At 52.8% G+C, this 23,960-nt stretch overlaps 1 protein-coding gene across 1 annotated transcript; it reads right to left on the reverse strand.

Moving 5' to 3' along the window:
- Nucleotides 1-1,018: 1,018 nt before the first annotated feature.
- DDX59 (DEAD-box helicase 59) lies at nt 1,019-23,526 on the reverse strand. Its single transcript, XM_062211565.1, is given in 9 exon segments — nt 1,019-1,489; nt 5,105-5,233; nt 5,978-6,130; nt 7,058-7,309; nt 13,815-13,904; nt 17,864-18,031; nt 19,942-20,064; nt 20,066-20,760; nt 23,437-23,526. Coding segments are annotated over 8 exon segments (1,863 nt in total). The 5' UTR covers nt 20,750-20,760; nt 23,437-23,526; the 3' UTR covers nt 1,019-1,225.
- Between the last annotated feature and the right edge of the window lie 434 nt (nt 23,527-23,960).

Consider the following 23,960-nt stretch of genomic DNA (forward strand, 5'->3'; position numbering starts at 1 on the left):
AGCACTTGGGCCATCCTCCACTGCCTTCCCGGGCCATAGCAGAGAGCTGGCCTGGAAGAGGGGCAACCGGGATAGAGTCCGGCGCCCCGACCGGGACTAGAACCCGGTGTGCCGGCGCCACAAGGCGGAGGATTAGCCTGTTAAGCCACGGCGCCGGCACATTTATCCTTTTTTTAAGATTTATTTTATTTATTTGAAAGTCAGAGTTACACAGAAAGAGGAGAGGCAGACAGAGAGAGAGAGAGGTCTTCTATTCATTGGTCCCTCCCCAGATGGCTGCAACGGCCAGAGCTGTGCCAATCTGAAGCCAGGAGCCAGGAGCCTCCTCCGGGTCTTCCACATGGGTGCAGGGGCCCAAGGACTTGGGCCATCTTCCACTGCTATCCCAGGCCACAGCAGAGAGCTGGATCGGAAGAGAAGCAGCCGGGACCAGAACCGGTGCCCACATGGGATGCCGGCACCTTAGGCCAGGGCTTTAATCCGCTGCGCCACAGCGCCGGCCCCTACATTTATCTTTTAATAGTAGTTCTGAGAGCAGGCATTTGGTGCAGGGGTTAAGGATGCTGCTTGGGGCACCCCCACACACACACACTGCACGGCCTGGTTTAAGTCCCGGGCTGCTTTGACCCAACCCAGCCTCCTGCTAACGCACATCCAGGGAGGTACCAGGTGATGGCTCAAGTACTTGGGTCCCTGCCACAAAACATGGGATACCTGGCTAGAGTTCTGGCCTCCTGGTTTTGGGCCCTTATAGAGTGAACCAGTGGATAGAAGCTCTCTGTGTATCTCTAACTTTCAAGTGAAAAATAACGAAATCCTTACCATTCCTTCCAGTCGCTGCCACTCACCTCCTTCCCAGCGCTCATTCACTTCACAGTGGTTCAAGCGCCCGTGAGCTGGGGGCCCTGGGGAGCGAGCAGAGGCCCTGCTGAGGGTGGGGCTCCCAGCTGTGGGAGTTCTGCCTCAGCCACCAGCTCCGAGATTTTAACAAAGACTAAAAACACATCTTTGTCCAGAGGGGAAAATATTTTATTTTACTTAGCAATTCATCTCCCACTTAGTTTTTAATTTACAAGACCTGAAAAGGGAAATATATAATAATCTTGTATAAAGCGTCTAAAAATATTAAAAATCCCGTCTTAAAGGCTTTTGCTCCCGTACACTGCCGTTTACCCAGACCACACGGTAATCGATTACAGCAAACGTCCGAGCGGCGGGGCGAAGGTCACTTCTGGGCGTTGCTCCTGTCGTGCTTCCTAATGACGGCCAGGAGGTTGGCCCCGGTGACCAGACCGCTCTGCGCCTGCTTGTCCCTCTGCTGCTCCTTCCTCCTCTGCTCGTGCAGGTAAGGGGAGTTCAGCAGCTGCGGGGGCAGCAGGGAGCCCGTCGGCTTCACTCTCTTGGCGACGTCCCAGAAGAGTCTCTTGGAGTTGTTGTTGATGAACGTGATCGCCGTTCCCTGCTGACCTAATCGCCCCACTCTTCCCACCTGAAACAAAACGCCATGGACACTGTCAAGGCCTCTCAAAGGGCAACGAAGGCTACTAAAGGAGCTTCGCGGAGACTAGCGCTCACCCAGGAGGGCAGCAGGCTCTCAACTGTGCATCCCATGAAATCGGTTCAGTGGGCCACCACCGTATCTCTACAGAAAGAATCCAAATGCAAAGTAAGGAGTGGAGCCAGCGCTGTGGTGTGGCAGGTAAGGCCATCACCTGCAATGCCAAAATCCCATTTGCGTGCTGGTTTGTGTCTGGGCTGCTCCACTTCCGATTCAGCTCCCTATTGGTGGCCTGGGAAACCAGTGGAAGATGAATCAAGTATTTAGGCCCCCACAACTCACGTGGGAGACCCAAGTGAAGCTCCTGGCTCCTGGCTTCAGCCTGACCCAGCCCTGGCCCAGCCCTGGCCATTGCAGCCATTTGGGAAGTGAACCAGTGTTTGGAAGATCTCTCTGTTTTTCACTCTCTCTATAATGCTTTCAAATAAATAAATAAATCTTAAGGAAAAAAAAAGGGGGGGCCGGGTTCTGTCCCAGTCGCTCCTCTTCCAGTCCAGCTCTCTGCTGTGGCCCAGGAAGGCAGTGGAGGATGGCCCAAGTGCTTGGGCCCTGCACCTGCATGGAAGACCGGGAAGAAGCTCCCGGCTCCTGGCTTCAGGCCAGTGCAGTGCTGGCCGTGGCGGCCATTTGGGGAGTGAACCAACGGAAGGAAGACGTTTCTTTCTGTCTCTCTCACTGTCTATAACTCTACCTGTCAAAATTTAAAAAAAAGAAAAGAAAAAAAAAGGAGTGATCACATATAATAAAAGAATTGTTTGTAGAGGGCTGGTGCTGGGCCATAGTATGTCACTTGTCTGCAATGCTGCCATCCAATATGGGCGCCGGTTTGTGTCCCAGCTGCTCCACTTCTGGTCCAGCTCCCTGCTAATGCACCTGGGAGAGCAGCAAAAGGTAGCCCAAGTGATTGGACCCCTGCACCCATGGGGGAGACCCAGATGCAACTCTGGGTTCCTGCCTTCAGCTTGGCCCAGCCTGGTTGTTGTGGCCATTTGCAGAGCGAACCAGTGGATAAAAGATCTCTTCTAACTGCCTTCCAAATAAAAAAACTATTGTTTGTGAAACCTGATTCCAGTTGCACCTGTAGGGAGGAGGGGGAAGGATGATATAGGAAGAGGTTTCTCTCTGAGCAAGTTAAGGCGGAGCAACTCTGAACGCCGCTGCACTAAGAGCAAGAAGACGTTTGCTTGAGGACACTTGGTGCCCTGAAACGTCAGAGCTAAGCAAAGGCACTTTTGCAGATGGAATGAAATAGATGCAGGTTTGTGATGGAGAACCTACAATACAGAAAAATCTACTTGTCCTTGAATCTTTAATGAACAGACGTACAGAGAAGCTCTTCAGAAGAGGGAGGAAATCCAATCACAGCCAACGCCGCTCCTTGGTTGGAAGGTAGCGCAAGTCTACGTCCAGAAATATTTAGGAGTCGATGCTTCCTGCCGACACACAGGGCGCCGTTCACACCGTACGAGAAGACAAGTCTGAGCAAGCAGAAAGGGCGGCCTAGGGAGGGAGGCCGGGATACGTGGGGCAGGCAAACGCTGTTTCTCTGTCTGCTTCTGCTTTTATCCGGCTTGCTGATAACATTACTAAGTTGTTCCAGTAAAAACAGAAACTCATATAAAAACAGCTGCAAGCCATGGAATCGGTGAAAATATCTGCAAATCATGGATCTGATGAGAGTACAAAGAGCTTCACAACTCAGTAACAAAGATAACACAGTCGGAAAGCGAGCAAAGGGCTTGGACAGATGTTTTTCCAAAAAAGACCGAGCAAAGGCAGCGCGTCCGTGAGGTGACATCGGCAGTCACCAGGGAAACGCTCATCAGAGCTCTTCACACCCACTCACGCAGCGACATCAAGACAGGTGGGAGGCGACGGGGATGTGGAAAAACTGAAACCCTCGTGTGGGGCTGGTGGGGATGAGAAACGGTGACACCACCATGGAATACGGTCAGGCAGTTCCTCAAAACGTCAAACATGCATCACCATGTGACCCAGTAATTCCATTCCCAGGTATACACCCAGCGGAAACGAAAACAGACGTCCACAAAAAAATCTCGGGCCAAGAGTGTGCACACAACCTGCATGTCCACCAGCTCACGAGTGGGTAAGCAACAGTGCCACATCCGCACGTTTTACCGTTAGCTGGCAATAAACAATGAAACAGTGCACACGCCACAACCGGGTGAACCTTGCAAACATCACACGCAGTGAAAGAAGGACATCGCAGAAGCCCAGGTATCGCGTGACTGCACTTAGAGGACATGTCCAGGGAGAGAACTCTACACAGACAGAAGTAGAGCAGCGGCTGCCTCAGGGGAGGCTGTGTGCGCGGTGAGCAATGGGAGGTGACTGCTGACAAGATGGGGGATCTCTGGGCGTGATGAAAATGTTCTAAAACTGACCGCAATGATGGTGGCACCACTCCATGAACATACTCAAAACCATCTAAGGTTTCAATTCGCTTCGACTCGGTGAATGGTATAACATGTGAACTACATCTATTGAGACACAAAGTTGTTAAAAGAAAAAAAAAAAAACAACCACAGGGGAGCTGCTTTGTGGCATAGTGGGTAAAGCTGCTGCCTGCAGTGCCAGCATCCCATATGGGCACCGGTTCAAGTCCCGGCTGCTCCACTTCTAAGCCAGCTCTCTGCTATGGCCTGGGAAAGCAGTAGAAGATGGCCCAAGTTCTTGGGCCCCTGAACCTGCACAGGACCTGGAAGAAGCTCCTGGCTCCTGGTTTTGTATGGGCACAGCTCCAGCCATTGCGGCCAGTTGGGGAATGAACCAGAGGATGGAAGACCTCTCTTGCACACTCTCTTTCTGCCTCACCGTTAACTCTACCTTTCAAATAAATAAATAAATCTTTAAAAAAAAAAAAAAAAAAAAGCTGGGGCAGCACAGTACAGGCACTGAATGGGCTGCAGTGGTGGCTCCGGCCAGGCCGCGCTCAGAGGGGATTCTCAGCACACGGGGATGGCTGCACTGGCACAGCGCGGACCCACAGCCGAGAGGGAGACGGGGAGGGGCGGCCGTGCGGCGCCGAGGAGGCTCTGTCTGCTGCAAAGGGCGGCTGCTGTGAGCTCTGCAGCAGAGGAGCCAGGGCTTTCCAAGGCGAAAGAGCAGGCGAGGACCTGCAGAGATGCAGCCGAGATGCCTGAGAGAGCACACGCCGAAGGGTCAGCTTTGTTTTGGCAGCTCTATCGATGCCAAACAATCTTTCTAAACAAAGCTTTCCTTTCTGAGCCACTACCCTGCTCACTGCAGAAAACAAGAATTTAATACTTAAATTTTTTAACTAACACTTTAGGTTATGTCCAGTTACTTTAATGCATTTTAGGCCTTAAGACAAAATTTACTTCTAAAAGCAAAATTTACTTTATATACACACAAATATTTCTATACACGTATAGACATGTGTATGTATATTTTTAAAAAGGAAAAGCTCCCCTTCTATGTCTTGCCTTCTTCTTTAAGTCGGTCTCACACTGACCATGCTCCGCCCGCCAGCACTCAGGGACTGGGGTGACAGAGGGTCCTCACCTGATGCACGTACTCATCCATGCTCGGGGGCATGTCGAAGTTGACCACCAGCTTCACGCTGATCAAGTCCAGGCCTCGGCCCAGGACGCCCGTGCTCACCACGACGTCGTAATCTCCTTCCAGGAGCCCCTTTCCGAAGAAGCACAAAACGCGTTACCCGGAACCTGCTCTCTGTGCTTTCGCATAATTCTGAATCTGTTCTTGATTCAGTGCGCACTTCAACGCTTCTGTTGCTATCTTCTCAATAAGCACAGGTCTTAGTGTCCTGACAAATGCATGCGGCTTACGTTCTCCCCAGCCCCCTGGAAGTTATTCTGCTCACTTGTTCAGGCAAACCTTTTCCAAAGATGAGCGACAGCTCGGCCCCAGTCCAGGGCGACCTGATTTCAGACATGGGGAACTCTGAATTCATACTCTACTTGGTATACACTCCCCTTAGAGAAGAGGCTTATCGCTCCCCAAACACACAAGCCTGGGCAGGAGGAGTAATTCACTTCACAGTCACTGTTTGCCTGAGGTTTTTGCAGTCAATAAACGAGCGTCTGCTGTGTGGAGGATGACCCAGGGCCTTGGGCCCCTGCACCCACATGAGAGACCCAGAAGAATCTCCTGGCTCCTGGCTTCAGATCGGCCCAGTTCTGGCCGTTGCAGCCATCTGGGGAGTGAACCAACAAATGAAAGACCTCTCTCCCTCTGCCTCCCCTCTCTCTGTCTGTAACTCTACCTCTCAAACAAATAAATAAATAAATAAAAATCTTAAAAAAAAGAAAACGAGGGTCTGCTTTAAAAACCTGCTTCTTGAGACGGGTGTGTCTTGAAAACAAGACAAGCATCTTGCGGGAAAGCGGAGAATGCAGAACGCTGGTGTCAAACCTGCAGGATGCTCCTCCTCTCTGTCTGCGACTTCTCCGAGTGGACAGATACACTCCTGAGAGCCGTGACCTTCTGCACTGCGTCGCTCAGCAGATCCGCTCCCAGCTTGCAGTCCACAAACACTAACACCGGAGGCTTAAAGAGCTTCCTATCCTGAAAAGTTACAAACGTTCCTTTAACAGTACTCCCACGCCGCAAGTCACCACGGGAAGATTCGCTGAAAGCATCAGAGCCCGTCAGCTGCCAGTGCACAAAGACGGGAAGGAGGCCCACCAGCGACGGACACTTTCATGTGGAAGAGGACCTCCATCATCTGCTGGTTTCCACAAAGGCACACTTAACATTCTATCAGCCCTCGATGAATTCAAGCAGGTGCACCATGTGACCCCTTCAAGGTTTATTCTCGAGTGTGTGGCTCAGTATAGAGGACATCTTGCCCACTTATGTAAGTCACCGGATTCATCCTAATCTTTGATCTCAAAATAGATTCTACTCCCAGAAACGCTTAATCATCGAAACACTAGTGCTCAAATCAGCTTCACGAATTTAAATGTAGTTTTATTCTCTCATACTTGTCTATCCTGGATCATCTGTGTTCACCAGGACTCTTGAAAAATTTTATATAATCTCACAGAGCCTACTTTTCCACCATTCTAATTCTGATGAGTATGACATTTATTCATTTATTCATTTCTTCAACAAATACATAACTTTTTAGTGTGTATTATTATATTAGTCGGGGCCAGTGCTGTGGCACAGTGGGTTAAAGCCCTGGCCTGAAGTGCCGGTATCCCATATGGGCACCAGTTCTAGTCCCAGTTGCTCCACTTCCGATCCAGCTCTCTGCTATGGCCTGGGAAAGCAGTAGAAGACAGCTCAAGTGCTTGGGCCCCTGCACCCTCAGGGTGGGGGCCCAAAGGAAGCTCCAGTCGTTATGGCCATTTGGGGAGTGAACCAGCAGATGGAAAACCTTTCTCTCTGACTCTCCCTCTCTCTGTCTGGAACTGTCTTAAATAGATAAAAAAAAAAAAAAAATGCAGACTCCATCAAGAAGACATGGTTGGCCCCTTCTCTACTCACATTCAAGATCTCAAACAGTTTCTTCTTTTTGGCTGGGTCTTCGACCCACAGGACAATCTGCCGCACGCTGGGACAGGGCAGGTTCTTTTCTCCGGCGGAAATCTTCACGGGGTCGTGCAGCAGCTGGCTTGAGAGCTGCTCTATGCTGGCTGGAATGGTGGCGGAGACCAGAAGGGTCTGACAGTCACTGGGAACACTTTCCAGAACGTCAAGCACCTGCTGCTGAAAGCCCATCTTTAACATGGTGTCAGCCTACAACAGAGGCATTTTAAAGTCAGTTCTGCTTGGCACTAAAACCCAGAGCCGAGACTGACATAACCAGGAACAGAGACCAGCAGAAACTCCGGCGGGGAGAGAGACATCACAAACCAAATCCAAAGACCAAGCATCGACATAAAAAACTTTACATAAGCTGTAAACTGGGCCGGCGCCGTGGCTCAACAGGCTAATCCTCCGCCTCGCGGCGCCGGCACACCGGGTTCTAGTCCTGGTTGGGGCACCGATCCTGTCCCGGTTGCCCCTCTTCCAGGCCAGCTCTCTGCTGTGGCCAGGGAGTGCAGTGGAGGATGGCCCAAGTCCTTGGGCCCTGCACCCCATGGGAGACCAGGAGAAGCACCTGGCTCCTGCCATCGGAGCAGCGCGGTGCGCCGGCCGCAGCGCGCTACCGCGGCAGCCATTGGAGGGTGAACCAACGGCAAAAGGAAGACCTTTCTCTCTGTCTCTCTCTCACTGTCCACTCTGCCTGTCAAAAAAAAAAAAAAAAATTAAAAAAAAAAATAAAGCTGTAAACTGGATAGCTAAATGCTTATAATCACATACAAAGACTTATTTAGGCATTATTAAGAGTTGCAGAAAAATGCTTCCTAAATACTTGTTAGTACCAGGTTTGGTAAATTGTGGCAGAGCCACATAATACCATGCTATGCTCTCGTGAAGAATAATCTGAAAACACTTGATCAGTGAATGACTGCTGAGAGAACCGTGAGGCACAGAAGCCGCGTGGCTGCATGACAGACACCATTCGTGTGACAACGTGTGGCCCTCGAGAGACTCACCTGCTAATGCTGAGAAGGCCATAGGCTGTGCACGGGCAAGGCCGCCTGCCAGGTTTAGTGTGCACAGCGCCTGAAGACACTGCCACATACACAGACTACCACGCTTCCATTTACAGTAAGACCTGACTTTACATAGCAGATGCTAACGTTGAGGGCTGCTACAGCTGAACGCAGGAATCCGACTCGCAACATGCGAGCACTCAGAGGCTGGGCTTTCAGGAGGCGATGAAGGCCCGAGAGGCTCCATCCCCGGGAAGGGATCAATACCCTTACAGAGGAAGGCGGAGGGAGCTGCCACGTGAGGACCCAGCAGGAGGCTGGAGGGAGAGCGCCCTCACACTCAGGGATGCTGCCGGGGCCTTGATCTTGGATTCTCACCCTCCAGAGCTGTGAGCAGTAGGTTCCGATGTTCAGAAATTACCCATTCTAAGGCATTTTGTTCAAACAGGAATGAAGACAAGGACTCTCACGCTGTCTGCAGTTCAGTATTGTTGGTTTTTTGAAACAATGTATTTTTAAGCAAACAGAAATTTAAAAAAATTTTTTATTGGTAAGGCACAGAACAAGTGAGGGCTCCAACTGTGGGTTCACCCCCAAATACTAGCAATGGCCAAGGCCTTGCTAGAGTCAAATCTGGGAGCTGAACTCAACCTAGATTTCCTATGTGGGAGGCAGAAATCCAATTACTTAAACCATAACCGCTGCCTTCCCAGGTTTGTGCTGGTGGGGACCTGGAGCCACGAATGGAACCCAGGCACGATACGGGACATAGGTCTCTTAACTGCTAGGCCACACATTTGGAAAAAAAGTTTTGAGTGTTGCCTTTAAAAAATGAGAACCTGGAGTTGGCCTGGTGTAGCAGGTAAAGCCACTACCAGTAATGCTGGCATCCCACACGGGTGCTGTTTGTCCCAGCTGCCCTACTTTTGATCTAGCTCCCTGCTAACGGCCTGGGACAAGCAGCAGAAGATGGCCTAAGCATTTGGGTCCCTGCCACCCATGTGGGAGACCTGGATGAAGCTCCTGGCTCCTGGCTTCAGCCTGGCCCAGCCCTGGCTGTTGCAGCCATCTGGGGAGTGAACCAGCAGATGGAAGATTCTGTCTCTTCCCCCCCCCCCACCTATGACTTTCAAATAAATAAGTAAATTTTTAAAAAATGAGAAGCTAAAGCTATCTTGATTTTCAAACATAATCCAGGTTTTATTTGAGAATAAGATATTTCATTATTTTAAGCTATTAAGACATTGTACTTTTCAGTTTTCATGGATGGACTATCATTTCAGTTTGAACACTCACCTCAATATTATTTATTCTATGATACTTTAAAAAAGCCTGAACTAGACACAGCAGGCTGGGTTTGATCCTGGCTCCACCTATGACCCTGAGCAAGCTAAGCAGCTTTCATCCCCGAATTCCCCTTCATAACTGAGAAGGACACAGGCTGAGCTCTGTGTTGGCTGCTGTTACTACAATGAGATGCCTGTGGCAGATGAACTTGGCAAGGAAAGAGGCTGATCTGGGCTCACAGTTTGGGAAGCTCACAGTCCAAGATCAGCAGCCCCACTGGTTCAGCTCCCGGCGATGGCTTCACTCCCCAGATGCCCGAAAGAACCCAGGCTGGACCAGGCTGAAGCCAGGAGCCTGGGACTCAGTCAGGGTCTCCCATATGGGTGGGCAGGGACCCAAGCACTTGAGCCACCATCTGCTGCCTCCCAGGGTGCACATTAACAAGGAGCTGCCGTGGAAGCAGAGCAGCTGGACCTGGAACCAAGCACTGACATGGATGCAGGCACCCTACGTGGCGACTTCCCCACTGCGTCCAACACCTGCCTGAACTGCACTATTCTGCAAGCCATTAAGAATCAGATCTTGAGGCCGGCGCTGTGGCTCAACAGGCTAATCCTCCGCCTGCGGCACTGGCACACCGGGTTCTAGTCCCAGTTGGGGCGCCGGATTCTATCCCGGTTGCCCCTCTTCCAGGCCAGCTCTCTGCTATGGCCCGGGAAGGCAGTGGACGATGGCCCAAGTCCTTGGGCCCTGCACCCGCATGGGAGACCAGGAGAAGCACCTGGCTCCTGGCTTTGGATCAGCGCGATGTGCCTGTCGCAGCGGCCATTGGAGGGTGAACCAACGGCAAAAAGGAAGACCTTTCTCTCTGTCTCTCTCCCTCACTATCCACTCTGCCTGTCAAAAAAAAAAAAAAAAAAAAAATCAGATCTCGGGAAAGCCTTACTCTTTGCACACACGGTTTTCTACTCGTAAATCTATTTCCTATCAGCCATAGAGGGGAATTAGCAGATTAAAATGTGAAAAATATATACTTAAAAACCCTGTTAGTAATGAAAGTACTACATAAAATGCTACAAATATTAGAACTACTTACAATGAAACCAAAGCTACTCTGAGAGTGTCCAAGGTAAACAGAAAAAGAGGTAAACACGGGTGCCCCTCCTCATAAATGAGCCTTGCTAAACTCTTCCATTTTCAGTGTTGCCCATGTTTCATTACGAGGACTCCCTGAGTCTGACAACCTGCCTTCCTTCTCCCCTCTGCACTCAAGGGTCCCAGGGCTGAACATTCGCTCGCTGCCGATTTACTGAATGGCTCACTGTGGTCAAGGTCCATGCTCACTACATGCCAGGCACCTCTCCGAGGCGTCTCTGAGGCGGGCACTATCTCAATCCCAGACTGACGGGGGAAGACGTGGGGCCATGCGAGTATTACACAGTTGCTAAGTGCTGGGGCGAGGACATGGGATTCGGTGACCTGGCTCTAGACCCTGCGCTGTCAACACCAGCCGGCCGCGCTGGGAGCCAGGTGGTCGAGCCCCGGCAGAGGGTGCATGGTCTAACACAAAGACTGGGAGCCTGGTTCCTGGGGTACAGCGACCGCGTGTATGCAGGGCTCAGAGTAGAGGAGGCCTGACACCTCCTGGGGGACAGGGGAGGTTGCTGGCATGGACACCCCAGGGAGGCAGAGCAGGGAGATGGGGTGGGGGAATGACAGTTCTGGGGGACAGGGGAGGTTGCTGGCGTGGACACCCCAGGGAGGCAGAGCAGGGAGATGGGGTGGGGGAATGACAGTTCTGGGGGATGGGGGAGGTTGCTGGTGTGGACACCCCAGGGAGGCAGAGCAGGGAGATGGGGTGAGGGAATGACAGTTCTGGGGGATGGGGGAGGTTGCTGGTGTGGACACCCCAGGGAGGCAGAGCAGGGAGATGGGGTGGGGGAATGACAGTTCTGGTAGGGGACACGGAAGGGTGAGCGGGCAGAATCATTCACCTGCCGTGGACTTGTTGCGGTTTCCCTCCCCGATTCTCACTGCCTCTCTGGTCTCTCCCACTACTGCTGACTCACCTTCCAACCCCACAGACAGGGCCTCTTCCTATCTACTTCTCCCTCGGGGAACCCGGGATGCTGCAAGATTTGATTCTTCTATCCACAGGAGGCTTCCCCTTAGTCCAACCTTCACAGGACACTCAACAGGTCTGAAGCCAAGCTCAAGTCTCATGACCACCGGCCTGCACTGACCCACTTGCCTCTTGCCAGAGTTATAGGCAGAGCTGTGCCCTGTGGAGTCAGCCTGCGGCTGCCCCCTGTCCACTTTCTCATTCAGCCATCAGAGGGCTCACAAATCTCTCTGTAAGTGGTGCTCCGAGAACCCCGCCTGCTGCCCCCCGCCCCCGCCCCCACTCGTGTCTGGGTCTCTGGCTCCAGCTCATGCGTTCTTTCTTCTTTCTTTTGTCTTGGCCTGAGCAGCAGAGAAACTTCCTACCCACCACCTTCAGCAAGTTACACCCCAGCGCAGTAACTCAGGAAGCCTCAGCCCTGCCACATCACATCCAAATTCCTCCGCTTCCCTTTCCAGGCCTCTGTAATTTGACCCCACCCTAACCACCCAAGCCACTTCTCCTTATTCCCAGAAAGGATTCAAGCCGCCTGGTCTCTAATCTGCCCTCACTCTGCTCCTATCATCTCACAGAACATGTGACACAGCCTAGGGTTTTCCAAATCCCCCTCCACCCCTGAAGCCCAGGTCCAGTCTGATTCCCTTGGAGATGCCACTCTGCACAGCCCGACGTGCGTCGTCTCGTTTCTCCCTCGGATCTTATTTCACTGTTGCTATCAGAGGTTGGCAAACTACAGCTCTGGGGACAAATGCTGACCTTGGCCTGTTTTGTTAATTCAGGTCTTTGGGAACCCAGTCGCATGCAGCATCCTGTGGTCTTCCGAGTACTGGCAACAGAACCCAGGGGCCCCAGGGCCTCCACATTACGATGTGGTCCTTCAAGGAAAGCATGTACCACGCGTCTCGGCACATTTCTATCTCGGGGTTCAGGACGGTGTCTCCTCCCTGACAAGGCTCCAGCACCCACAGGCTTGCGTGCTACTCAAGACCCCGTGCCGCCACCCGCGCTGACCCAGCGCCACTCAGTCTGTACGGAAATGCACTTGTTTCAGGACACTCCCGGCTGAGTGTGCTGCTGCCAGCCCACTGTCCCTCGGGCTCCAGGGACACGGCACTCAGCGGAGGAGCACTCAGGCCTATTTGCCGAGTGAGTCCTTGTCTTGTGTCCTGCAGTGGTACAAAGGAAGCTCTGGCAGCCCTTCAAAACCATGCTAACTAGAGCCATGTCCATGCCGTGAGGTGAGGCGGAGTGGAACCTAACCTCAAACCCACACAAGACTCTCCAGCTTAAAAGATGGGGAGAAGTTGAGAACGTGGGGTCATCACCAAGGATTCTGATGTGGGCAGTGAGCCTGGTGCTAATGAGACACAACCCATCGGTTCCACCAGAAAGGCCATCGCGGGAAAATGCTGACTTGGCCGACGCTTTAAAGGACTGGATAACATCATCTGTATTTCTACACGGCTTTCAAGCCCCTGAGACATTTTCACAATCTATGCTCCATCCTTGCTTCACAGGAGAAGATGAAATGATCCGCCCGAGGTCTCGCAGGGGGTGGCCTTTGGGGGTCGGGGCTGCGTGCTCTTCCCACACCTTCTGCTATCTCACGGCCACCTGGCACAGCCCAGGGAGAGCAGGCTGGCACCTGGCAGCCCTGCTTCTGATCACTGTCAGGTGACATCAGGCCTCTGCCCCGTCTCTGCCTGTGAGCAGATGCCCGGGGAGGCTCAGGAGCCCGGCAGGCAGGACCACAGGTGGCCACTGAGGGCCAGCACATGGCTCTGGGTTCTCGGTTGGCTCACGTGGTGGAGGACCACCAAGGAATAACATGCTTGCATCACCTTATCTGGCAAGCCACAGGCATAAAAATGCCAAAATTACAATCACAGATGCCAATGTCCACACAGAAAAAAGGAAATTGAAAAAGGCCACCCACCTAGGCATCATTAGCTACTTCCACATTTCCTGTTAATGACTCAAACGGCTTCCTTTATTTTATAGACTACTGAGTCGGCATCACGATTACAAATGTCTCGCGGAGGATCCAGCCCTGTTGAACTTGTGTGTTCTGTCAATTAGGAAAAGACCACTCTGGTTTGATTTTAGTGCCACCCCTCAGCTTAGCTGGAGCACCACACAGGGGACAGCTGACGAACCACCACAGCCATTGTTCAAAAGCTGCTTCCTTTGGTGGATAAAGTGCCCTCAATGTGCAGTGGTTAGGTTACTATAACGTACTTTTCATAAATCATATAAAATTATGTGAACAAGGTTTTTAAGCACCAGTACTTACTTCATCTACTACTACAATTTTTATACCACGGAGGTCTACAGAGCTTTGTTTTATTATATCCAGAAGTCGCCCAGGAGTCGCTATGATAACCTAAAAAAAGAGAAAAAGCAAGTTTTAAAAATTAAATTCTCATTCGTTCAATGCATATTCACCAAGTGGCTGGTATGCGCCAGACACTGTATCAGGTATCGTAACTCAGTCTCTGCTCTCATGAAGCCTTACTACTCGTATGACAGAACAAACTGGTAGGACAAATCGATGCTCAGGAGGTAGGGACGGTGCGCGACAGATGGGTGAGCTCTCCAGTCTCCGCTCACCCCGGAACTCAAGCGTGTTTGGAACTGTGCTCACCCTTTCTATCTCTCTCTTCCCACAGCCACCCTGCTGCTCTGGAAGCTATAAAGGCTTTTATTTTCACTTGTAAGTGCCTTCCCTTGAATTTGAATGAACATACGCAACTTAATAAAGTTAATTAAAACATTTGCTCTTCTCTGGGACGTTTCATTGACAAACGCTTTCACAATTACGTCCGCTATCTCCACACTACCTGGGCTGGTATTTTCCCTCTGTTTCCTAGGAAGCCTCCCCGGTCACTCACTGTCATTACTGCTGAGCCCATCGCCGCTGGTCCCCACCGGCTGTCTCTCTGCTCTCACCCTTCCGTCTCACCCCCTCCTCGCCAGACTCAGCTTCTCCACCTGCAGAGCATCTTAGCTTCCAAGTTCCTTTGGTGGGGGGGACTGGGAAAAACTCCCTTGGCTTAGCTTATCCGAGAAGCTCCTTATTTTGCCTTTGCTGTGCAGACGGCTCCTTCAGGAAGTGCAGGCAGCTGAGGGTGCAGGGGGGCGGGGGGGAGGGGCGGTCTTGCACAGGGTGCAGGAGCCTGAAAGGGTGAGGAGGGCATGGGTGGGGCTGAGGAAGAAGGCACCATTGTGGGGGAGGAGTGGTTCCTGTTACATCTAGGAGGAAAACAAGAGGCAGGCTCCTCCCTATCAGAGTCCCAAATACCGCGACAGAAAGTCTACAATGAGTCCCTTGTGCTGAGTTAGAATTGGAAGCACCCATGTGGACGCACGGTCTCCTGGTCGCCAGTTACAGGGAAGCACACATCTGCACACATTCAGATGCCCTGGCCGTATTCACTGACGAGTCCTAGGCGCAGTGGCAGCCCAGCAACAATGAGCACGGCAGAGCCCAGATGCCCGTCTCTCCACACCGCTCTCTACCAGAAGGGAGCAGGGCGGCGAAAGACGGGTGAGTACGGGACCTCTTAGACAGGTGGCAAAGAGGACGGGTTAGGATCAAGGAGACAGAGGCCGGCTGAGGGCACTTCACTAGTCAACCTGAGGACAATAACGAATCATAATCTCGTGGATAAGACGGAAAACCACGAGTCTATACTGATATAATAAATAAACAGAGTTTGGTGAAGCATGAGAGACTGACACATCTCAAAGTACTCCCCTAAAATATTTACTAACTAAAAACAGAAAAAACAGATCTGTGTTGCTGTTACAGACAGCGTTACCAGGAAAAGCACAAATCAAAGTCACAGGCCACCTAAAAGATGCGATGACAAGTACAGAGCATCTCTTCTGTGATACTCCTGGCAAAGACGTGTCGCTTACCTCTTAGCAGCGAAGGGACCTTCTTTGAGGCAACTGGCTTCAAAGCCTTTAAAGTGCCAAGATCATGGGAGAACAAAGCAATGTTCCAACTGAAGAGGATCAAGACGTGACAGCCTAACACAGTGTACAATTCTGAACTGAATTCCTGTGCTACAAAAAACATGATGGCACGACTACAAGTGAGCTGAATCTCGGGGCGGAGGATACCAACGTCGTTCCTGATGTGTTTCCATGTATCAGCGTCAGTTTCCTGATTCTCTAATAAGAACCCCACTCTAAAGTATATTGGGGTGGGGGAGGGCACACTTCCAAAAAGCCTGGGAGGAAAAAGGTCTTCATACCGGACTTGCCACCTTTCTTTAAGTTTGAAATTTATTTTCAACGTGTGATAACTCTGTGCCCAGTCATCTGTGTTACCTACGAAACGCTGCAAGCTGGAGAAGACTACTCATCAATTTTTTTTAAGAATGGGAATGCAGGATTAGTTGTTTAGAAGCTGCTAGAATTTGCAGCTACTTCTCTGTGTGAATCATGTTTTCATTCTGCTCCATGAAAATAAACTGAAGCTGGGGCCAGCGTTGTGGCGCAGTGGGTTAATCCTCCGCCTGTGGCACCAGCATCCCATATGGAGGCCGGTTCTAGTCCTAGTCCTGGCTGTTCCCCTTCCAATCCAGCTCTCTACTGTGGCCTGGGAAAGCAGTAGAAGATGACCCAAGTCCTTGGGCCTCTGCACCCACAGGGGAGACCGGGAGGAAGCTCCTGGCTCCTGGCTTCGGATTGGTGCAGCTCTGGCCGTTGTGGCCATTTAGAGAGTGAGCCAACGGACGGAAGACCTTTCTCTCTCTCTCCCTCTCACTGTCTGTAACTCTACTTCTCAAATAAATAAATAAAATCTTTAAAAAAAAAAAGAAAAGAAAAGAAATTGAAGCTGACGTGAGACTGCAGTTAACCTCTATTAACCCCATTTCAAACCTGATGCCAGCCAAAAATCCTTGTACTGTTTGCATGTTGCTGAGCTTATGATTCCATATTCATAAAACACCTGCTGTATTGGTGTTACAGGATGGAGGTCTACACTGGCGTCTACGGACCCAATCTGCACTTGCTCATTGTACTTGATGTTGTAAACCTGTCGAGTAGATTCCGTGTGCTCGTCACAGGTTCAGGGCAGAAGCTGCTGAACACTGCAGCGGCTTCCTCATCCTCAGCTGCCCCCCAACTCCCTCCCACCCCGCCCAGCAACTGGACAGTTAGCACCTGGACCAGCAGGGACCACGAGGTCCCGACTCCTGTCCCTAATCTGCAGGCCACGGGCTACTGTGAGCGGTCAGTCTCGGCCACAGCTCTGGTGAAACGCTTTCAGACTGGAAAGGCAGGGATCTGCAGCCACCATCCACACTCAAGGAAACCGAGGCTCCCGGAGGATGCGGGAGCGAATCCATGGCCACACTGCTCAGACATACATACTTCTCTGTATCAGAAAATACAGGCTTCCCGTAACAGCACAGCTAAGGAAGGGGCGGGGCCAGGTAAATTAAGGCTTCAGCTTTGGCCACTGTCATTTATGGCCACAAACCCCAGCTTTCTGAGATTCAACCTCTCAACCATCAAAGCTGCGCTGTGCCACCCCCAGCCCCCAAGCAAAGGTGATGGCAAAAGGAGACAGAGCGCGTGAAGACATCCAATTGCATTTGGCGTGCAACAGGCGCTCAAAAAACTGTCTTCCTTCCCTTTCCTATAAAAAACAAAAACCTTAGGAAAATGAAGGTTTACTCAGCAAGACTAGCAGGGACAGGGAACCGCGGCCCGCAGGCTGTCTAAGGTCCGGGAAATCACTGGGCCTGGCCCTACCAAGGCTACTGCAGGCAGGACTCGAAATTCAACCTACAGCAGGCTCATTTTTATTTTTATTTAAGATTTTATTAATTTACTTGAAAGTCAGAGTTACTCAGAGAGAAGAAAGGCAGAGAGAGAGAGAGAGGTCTTCCTTCCATTGGTTCACTCCCCCATTGGCTGCAATGGCCGGCGCTGCACTGATCCGAAGCCAGGAGCCAGGTGCTTCTCCTGGTCTCCCATGCGGGTGCAGGGCCCAAACACTTGGGCCATCCTCCACTGCCTTCCTGGGCCAGAGCAGAGAGCTGGACTGGAAGAGGAGCAACTGGGACTAGAACCTGGTGCCCATACGGGCTGCTGGTGCCGCAAGCGGAGGATTAACCAAGTGAGCCATATTGCCAGCCCCAGCAGGCTAATTTTTAAGCTGATCATTTGGTATGGCCCTTGAATGATGCTTTAAATATCCAAACGGCCCCGGGTAGAAGAAGCTTCCCCACCCCTGCTCTAAAGGATCCCTAAACCACACTTGAAATTTCCCCCAAAGAAAGCGAAGCCCCCGGCTCCTCTGCTGCCCAAATCGATGCTTACCTTAACACGCTGGCGCAAACGGTACAGCTGCGGCGGCATGGGGAGGCCCCCCACGAGCAGCACGGTCTTCATGCAGGGCAGCCCGCTCATCAGGTCTTTCGCCTGTCTCTCTATCTGGACAGCCAGCTCTCTCGTGGGCGTGAGGATGAGCGCAGAGGGAGAGCTGCTCTGTGAAGAGATGAGAAACCTGTGACTCCCGGCTGGTGGGCACTGACTCGCCCCAGCGACCACGGCCACATTCCCCGTTGCGGTGTGCCCCCAGCCCTCCCGCTTCTGCTCGCTACAGTCTTCCTCCAAACACCGCCCTAAGCAGAACCACGTCTTATATAACACAGATGCACCATGGGAGATCAGAACTGGGGAGAGGTGCCCCAGATCACCACGGTGGGAAAAGCGCAGGTCCCTAGTTAATGGGACCCTGCAGTCTCTAGCCATCCTCCGCAGCAGAGAAAATCCCACAGTCACTGTGAAGACGGGCTCAAGGCTTGGCATTCGGCCCTTGGTTTTTCCCTCTCAGTGTTCTTGCTCCTAGAACCTACCTGTGTGTGAGTGAGGGTAGGAGTGACAGTGTGTGTGTTTGAGTGTGTGTGTGTCTCCAATTTCCAGCCCTTGTTAGAGCTCCACTTGGTCCTCCAATGTGTGTGGTGTTTTTTGGGGGGCAGAGAGAGGTTAGAAAAGTATCTGGGTTATTGTAACCAATTAACATCATGCACACAACCATAAGAAATTTCACACAACTATAAGAAAACACAACCAACCAACTGAAAAACTATTGGTGGGCATTTAAAAATTATATAACATTTGCAGGACAATTAGGTAATATATCAGTTTTTAACATTTATTTAATTAAGAGGCAGGGAGAGGGAGAGTGTGCCCATCTACTGGCTCACTCCCCAAATGCCCACAACTGCTGGGCCAGGGGCTGGTCGAAGCTGGGAGCTGGGAGCTGGGAACTCCATCCAGGTCCCTTAGCCCAGGTCCTCACCCAACCCCTGCCTCCTCCCGGGCTGTGCTGGCAGCCAGGAGCAGACCCAGTGCCTGCATCCCAGGTACTTCTCTGTGACACACAGCATCTTAACCACGAGGCCCAACACCCGCCTCATTTCATTTCACCTAATTTTCAAAGATTTTTTTTATTTGCCATTTTTTTTTTTTTTTGGAACTTAAATAAATTTTTGATGAACACTTATTTACCCATATTTAGGAAGCACAGCGTGACACTCCTGTAAACACATACAACGTGCGCTGACCAATCAGGGTCACTGCCAATTCTCTCTCTGGGTCACGACCTCACGACTGGAGCCTTGGCGCTCCTCCTCCTGTGTGCTCAGAGAACAGAGGCGGTATGCACCAGAGCCACCTGCCATGCCCGTAACGCCAGGAGCCTCTCCTTCCGGCTGCCACCCGGTACCTGTTCTCCAACCTCCCTCCCCCGACCCATATTTGAACACCTGCTGCTACCTCTCCCTCTTCCACTTCTTCTTCATGCCATTTTCTACCGGTCTTTCGTTTCCCAAATTTCTCTCCTTTCCTTTTCTCTCCTCGCCCACACTGTCCAGTTTCCCCTTGCCAGATCTCACACCTCACAAGCTCACCGGGACTTGGCAGAGTAATTACTCAACATGTTTGTGAGACTAATTACGTGTGAACGTCCTTTAGCTCCATAAACTAACAAGTGATGTCAGATGGTATTATTTACAGTGAGCCCTGAACCGCGTATTTAAGAGTAGATCTGGAACTACAATGGCGTTGTAACCCTGGTATAAACCCGTGACTTTCCTCAAAACACCAAATCCAAGGAGTTTTAACTTAAAAACTGCAGCTCACCTGGTCAGCAGGATTGTCCCCTCAAACCAAAAGCTTATTCTTTTAGTAGAAAACCTGTTCCAATGAAAATGCTTTGAAAGGAAAGCAATTTTGTAGACCTTCAATGAAGGCTCCATCTAATGACACGAAAATTCCCCAATGCTTCTCATACCAACTTCTAGCAGAAGAAAAGTCACGAGGCACTTTAGTGATCAAAGTTCCAAATATTTCATTTCCGCCGCAATTTTAACTCCATCAGGGAGTTCACTCACCTCACACAAAGCTCGGACGATCACGGGGAGCAGAAAAGCAGCGGTTTTCCCCGAGCCGGTGTCCGCGCTGGCCAGGATGTCTCTGCCCAGCAGGCCCACGGGCAGCATCTGCATCTGGATGGGGGGTCGGCACTTCATAGCCCGCCGTCTTCAAGTTGTGATTTAGGGCCTCGGGGAACCCACAGTGCTCGAAGTCGATGATGGGCCTGGGGACTCCCTGCCCTTCAACGGAGACCCCCAGCTGCTGTCTCAGGTGCTCCACCTGGCCCTCGTGCAGGCTCAGGATAAAGGGGTGCTCTCTGTAGACGTAAGGGGCGGGCGGCGCAGGGTCGGCCTCGGGGTCGGCCTCCCAGGGACTGCTCGGCGCGGGGGTCCCGCCCTTGTCCCTCACGTGTAGCAGGTGCTTGGCTTTACACTCCAAGCTGCACACGTCTTCGTCCGTCTCATCACAGATATACTCTCCGTACCGGCCGCAGACCACACACGCGGGCTCCCCAGGCTCTGGCCAGCGCTGAGATTTGGAAAACGACTTCACAGGCTCCTCAGCAGGATGGCCGTCCCTCGCCCCCTGCTCCGGGCCTACCGCACCCACCTCGGCCAGCTGGCCAGGCGGCCTGGGCAAGGGGCACGGCTCGCGGCTGGGCTGGGCTGGTGCTGGGCCTTCCGTAGTCCCAGAGGCCTCCAGTGGGCCATCTCCGCCTTCTTCCAGCGGAGGGGCTTCAGTCTCTGGCTTCGTCTTCTTAGCCGCACAACCTCTGCAGTCCTCACTGGCACTCCTCTTGATTTTCAGAGATCTGGGAACAAACATCCTTCAGTGCTCTGTTGAGGAGATGGCACGATGAGACTGCGCTACCCTCAGTAAGTTCCCATACGGTTCCCCTGGGTCAGCCCAGCGCCCAAAGCTTGGCCTCACGGTAAGGACACCACCTCCCCTCTCGGCCTCCACCCACCAACTTCCCGCGGCTGGCACCCAGGAGCGGGGAGACGCTGCACACTGCTCCACACGGCCTCGTGCCTGTGGCTCTCTGCTTACGGAGGACCGGCACTTCGAAGCAGCAGACACTGTAGAAGTTCTACAGTACGTCCTTCTACTATGTTCTCACAAGAATACTTCACAGCCCGAACGTTGACAATCAAAACCACAAATCACCAAGAAAACTGCTCATTTTCTTTCTTTCTTTCTCTCTTTCTCTCTCTCTCTCTTTCTCTCTCTCTTTCTTTCTTTCTTTCTTTCTTTCTTTCTTTCTTTCTTTTACAAGCAGAGTTAGACAGTGAGAGAGAGAGGGAGACAGAGAGAAAGGTCTTCCTTCCATTGGTTCACCCCCAAATGGCCACCACAGCCAGCAAGCTGCACTGATCCAAAGCCAGGAGCCAGGTGCTTCCTTCTGGTCTCCCATGCAGGTGCAGGGCCCAAACACTTGGGCCATCCTCCATTGCCTTCCTGGGCCACAGCAGAGAGCTGGACTGGAAGAGGAGCAACGGGACAGAACCTGGCGCCCCAACTAGGACTAGCATCTGGGGTGCCGGCACCGCAGGCGGAGGATTAGCCTAGTAAGCCGCTGCACCGGCCTGCTCATTTTCTATAAGCAACCAGCACTGAGCACCTTTTATGATCTGTGAAGTAGGTTAGGATTACCACATAAATGCACAGCTTACTTTCCCTTCTATGCTGGATTTTGTTTGTTGCACAGCATTATTATACATACAATGGTATACAAATAAACGCCTGTGTGAGTGTGAGAAACCCAGCCCTTACACAGCCTCTTTGATGTGGAATAGATACTATCAGGCTGTAGTCTCCCACAGTCTCGGTCTCCCTCCCTTGGCTTAAAGTTCTTTTGGAACCCACTTCTTTCTAAAATTACCTCACTAAAAGAAGGGGTGGTGCACCTGGCTCCCCAAGGTCCCCGACAGCATGTCTCTCCCCTACAGATAACATCTCGATGTTGGCTCTAGTCTTGAGGGTTTTTGGAATAGTCATCAGGGCAAAGGGCTGTGGTGCAGCAGGTTAAGCTGTGTTTGGGATGTCCACAGCCCATCTCAGAGAGTGCCGACTGAGGCCCAACTACTCAGCTTCCAAGCCAGCTTCTTGCTGATGTTTCCTGGGAGGCAGCAAACACAGAGCACAATACTCTGACCCCCTGCCACGTGGGAGACCCGGCTGGAGTTCCAGGCTCTTGGCTTTGGCCTGGTCCAGCCCCGGCTGCTTTCCGGCATTTGGGAAGTGAACCAGCAGATGGGGGGTCTCTCTCTCTCTCTCTCTCTCTGCCTTTCAAGTAGATGAAATAGCGAACATTAAAAAGAGAAGTAGCTGGGCTAGCGCTGTGGCGCAGCGGGTAAAGCCACCATCTGCAGTGTCGGCATCCCACATGGGCTCTGGTTCAAGTCCCAGCTGCTCTACTTCTGACCCAGCTATCTGCTATGGCCTAGGAAAGCAATAGAAAATGGCCCAAGTCTTTTAGGCCCCTGCACTCGTTTGGGAGACCTGAAAGAACCTCTGGCTCCTGGCTTCCGACTGGCCCATCTCCGGCCTTTGGGGACATTTGGGAGTGAACCAGCAGACGGAAGGCCTCTTCCCCTTCTCCCTTTGCTTCTGCCTTTCAAAAGAATAAATAAACCTTTAAAAAAGAGAAGTAACTACCTGACTCACTGCAGCCCACTTTGCCAACATCAAACCAGCAACTTCCTGACCAACCACAGGAGGGGCCGAGGCAGGGGCAGGGGCGACCTGCACAGGCGCTGCCCACCTGGGTCTCTACCCCCAACTTGAGCCTAGGAGCCCCTCATCCTAGTCCTGGGGGGTAAGGCACCCCAGCCCGGCTCCTGGTTCTGCAGACGCGCCTCCTCCACCACTCGCAGGTCAGAGGCTGGCTGGCTGCGCGGCGCCCAGGCGTACCCTGGGCCAGGGGTCCTACAACGTGCTTCTCTGGCACTCTCCTCACGGGCAGACACGGGCCACCCGGGGATGAAGAGCGCTCTCCAAGCCCACACGGTCCTCAAGTGTGGAAGCCCAGTGGCTCCACCTAGTCTACATCACGGATATGCCCGTTCACCCCAAAAACGTGTGTGTACAACTGGCGGCTGGGAAGAACGTGAACTTTGAAACTATCAGAGATACAGTTTTTTCTCAAAAAATCCCAAAACCTCAAGTCGCCAGACTCCACTTTCCAGGAAAATTCAAACAAAAACGCGCCCGAGGGCCTAGAAGCGACACAAGTCTCCGGAGGGCGAGGACGGCGCGACGCGCACGAGAACCTAGGCGTCCAAATGGTGGCACGGAGCCGGCCCGGGCAGGGTCTGCGCCCCCGACCCCCGCGACCCCGCACCCCGAGGCGGGCGCACGTCACGGCGCTGCCCGGAGACGGGCGAGCGGGCGGGGCCGGGATCGGAACCGGGGCCCGGGACGGGGGCTGCGCGGGTGACGCCGGGGCCGCACCGCGGCCTGCGGGGCGGTGGGGGGAAGCGGGACGGCAAGGGGGCCCGCGGCACGCTCACCCGCGCAGGCCTGGGGCCGCGTCCGCTCCCGCCCGGGGCTGGCTCCGCCTTCCAGGCGCCGGGCCTGGCTTCCTGTCTGCGAGCCCGGACCTGCTGGTGCCGACTGGGCCGAGCGGGAACGTGCGGAGCGCACAATCCACTTGTCCGGGTTTTGGAAGGGCGCCGTGCGCGCCTGCAGCCGGGCGGGGGGCGTGGCTACGGCGGGAGGGGCGGAGCCCCAGCGATAGGGCGGGGGCGGGGCCCGCGAGGCTCCGCCCCGTCCACGCCCCCTTCCGGGCTCCGGGCCCGAGGGAAAGCTCGGAGCCCAGCCCGGCTGGCGCTGGACGGGTTCTGTGTGGAGGGGCAGGTAGAACTGACGTAACCGTAACCTAGGAGGCCGGCACTGCCCGAACAGACGCGGGAGGGTGGCGCGGCGCGGGGGCCGGCGCACTTAGGGTGGGGTCGCCTCGGGCCTGGAGACCCTGTTCGGCGGCTTCTAGCCGGCGGGAATGACAAACCCTGCCTGGGTATTCGCGCCCCGGGCC

Source organism: Lepus europaeus, chromosome 14 (genome assembly GCF_033115175.1).
Source record: "Lepus europaeus isolate LE1 chromosome 14, mLepTim1.pri, whole genome shotgun sequence".
Classification (NCBI taxonomy): Eukaryota; Metazoa; Chordata; class Mammalia; order Lagomorpha; family Leporidae; genus Lepus; species Lepus europaeus.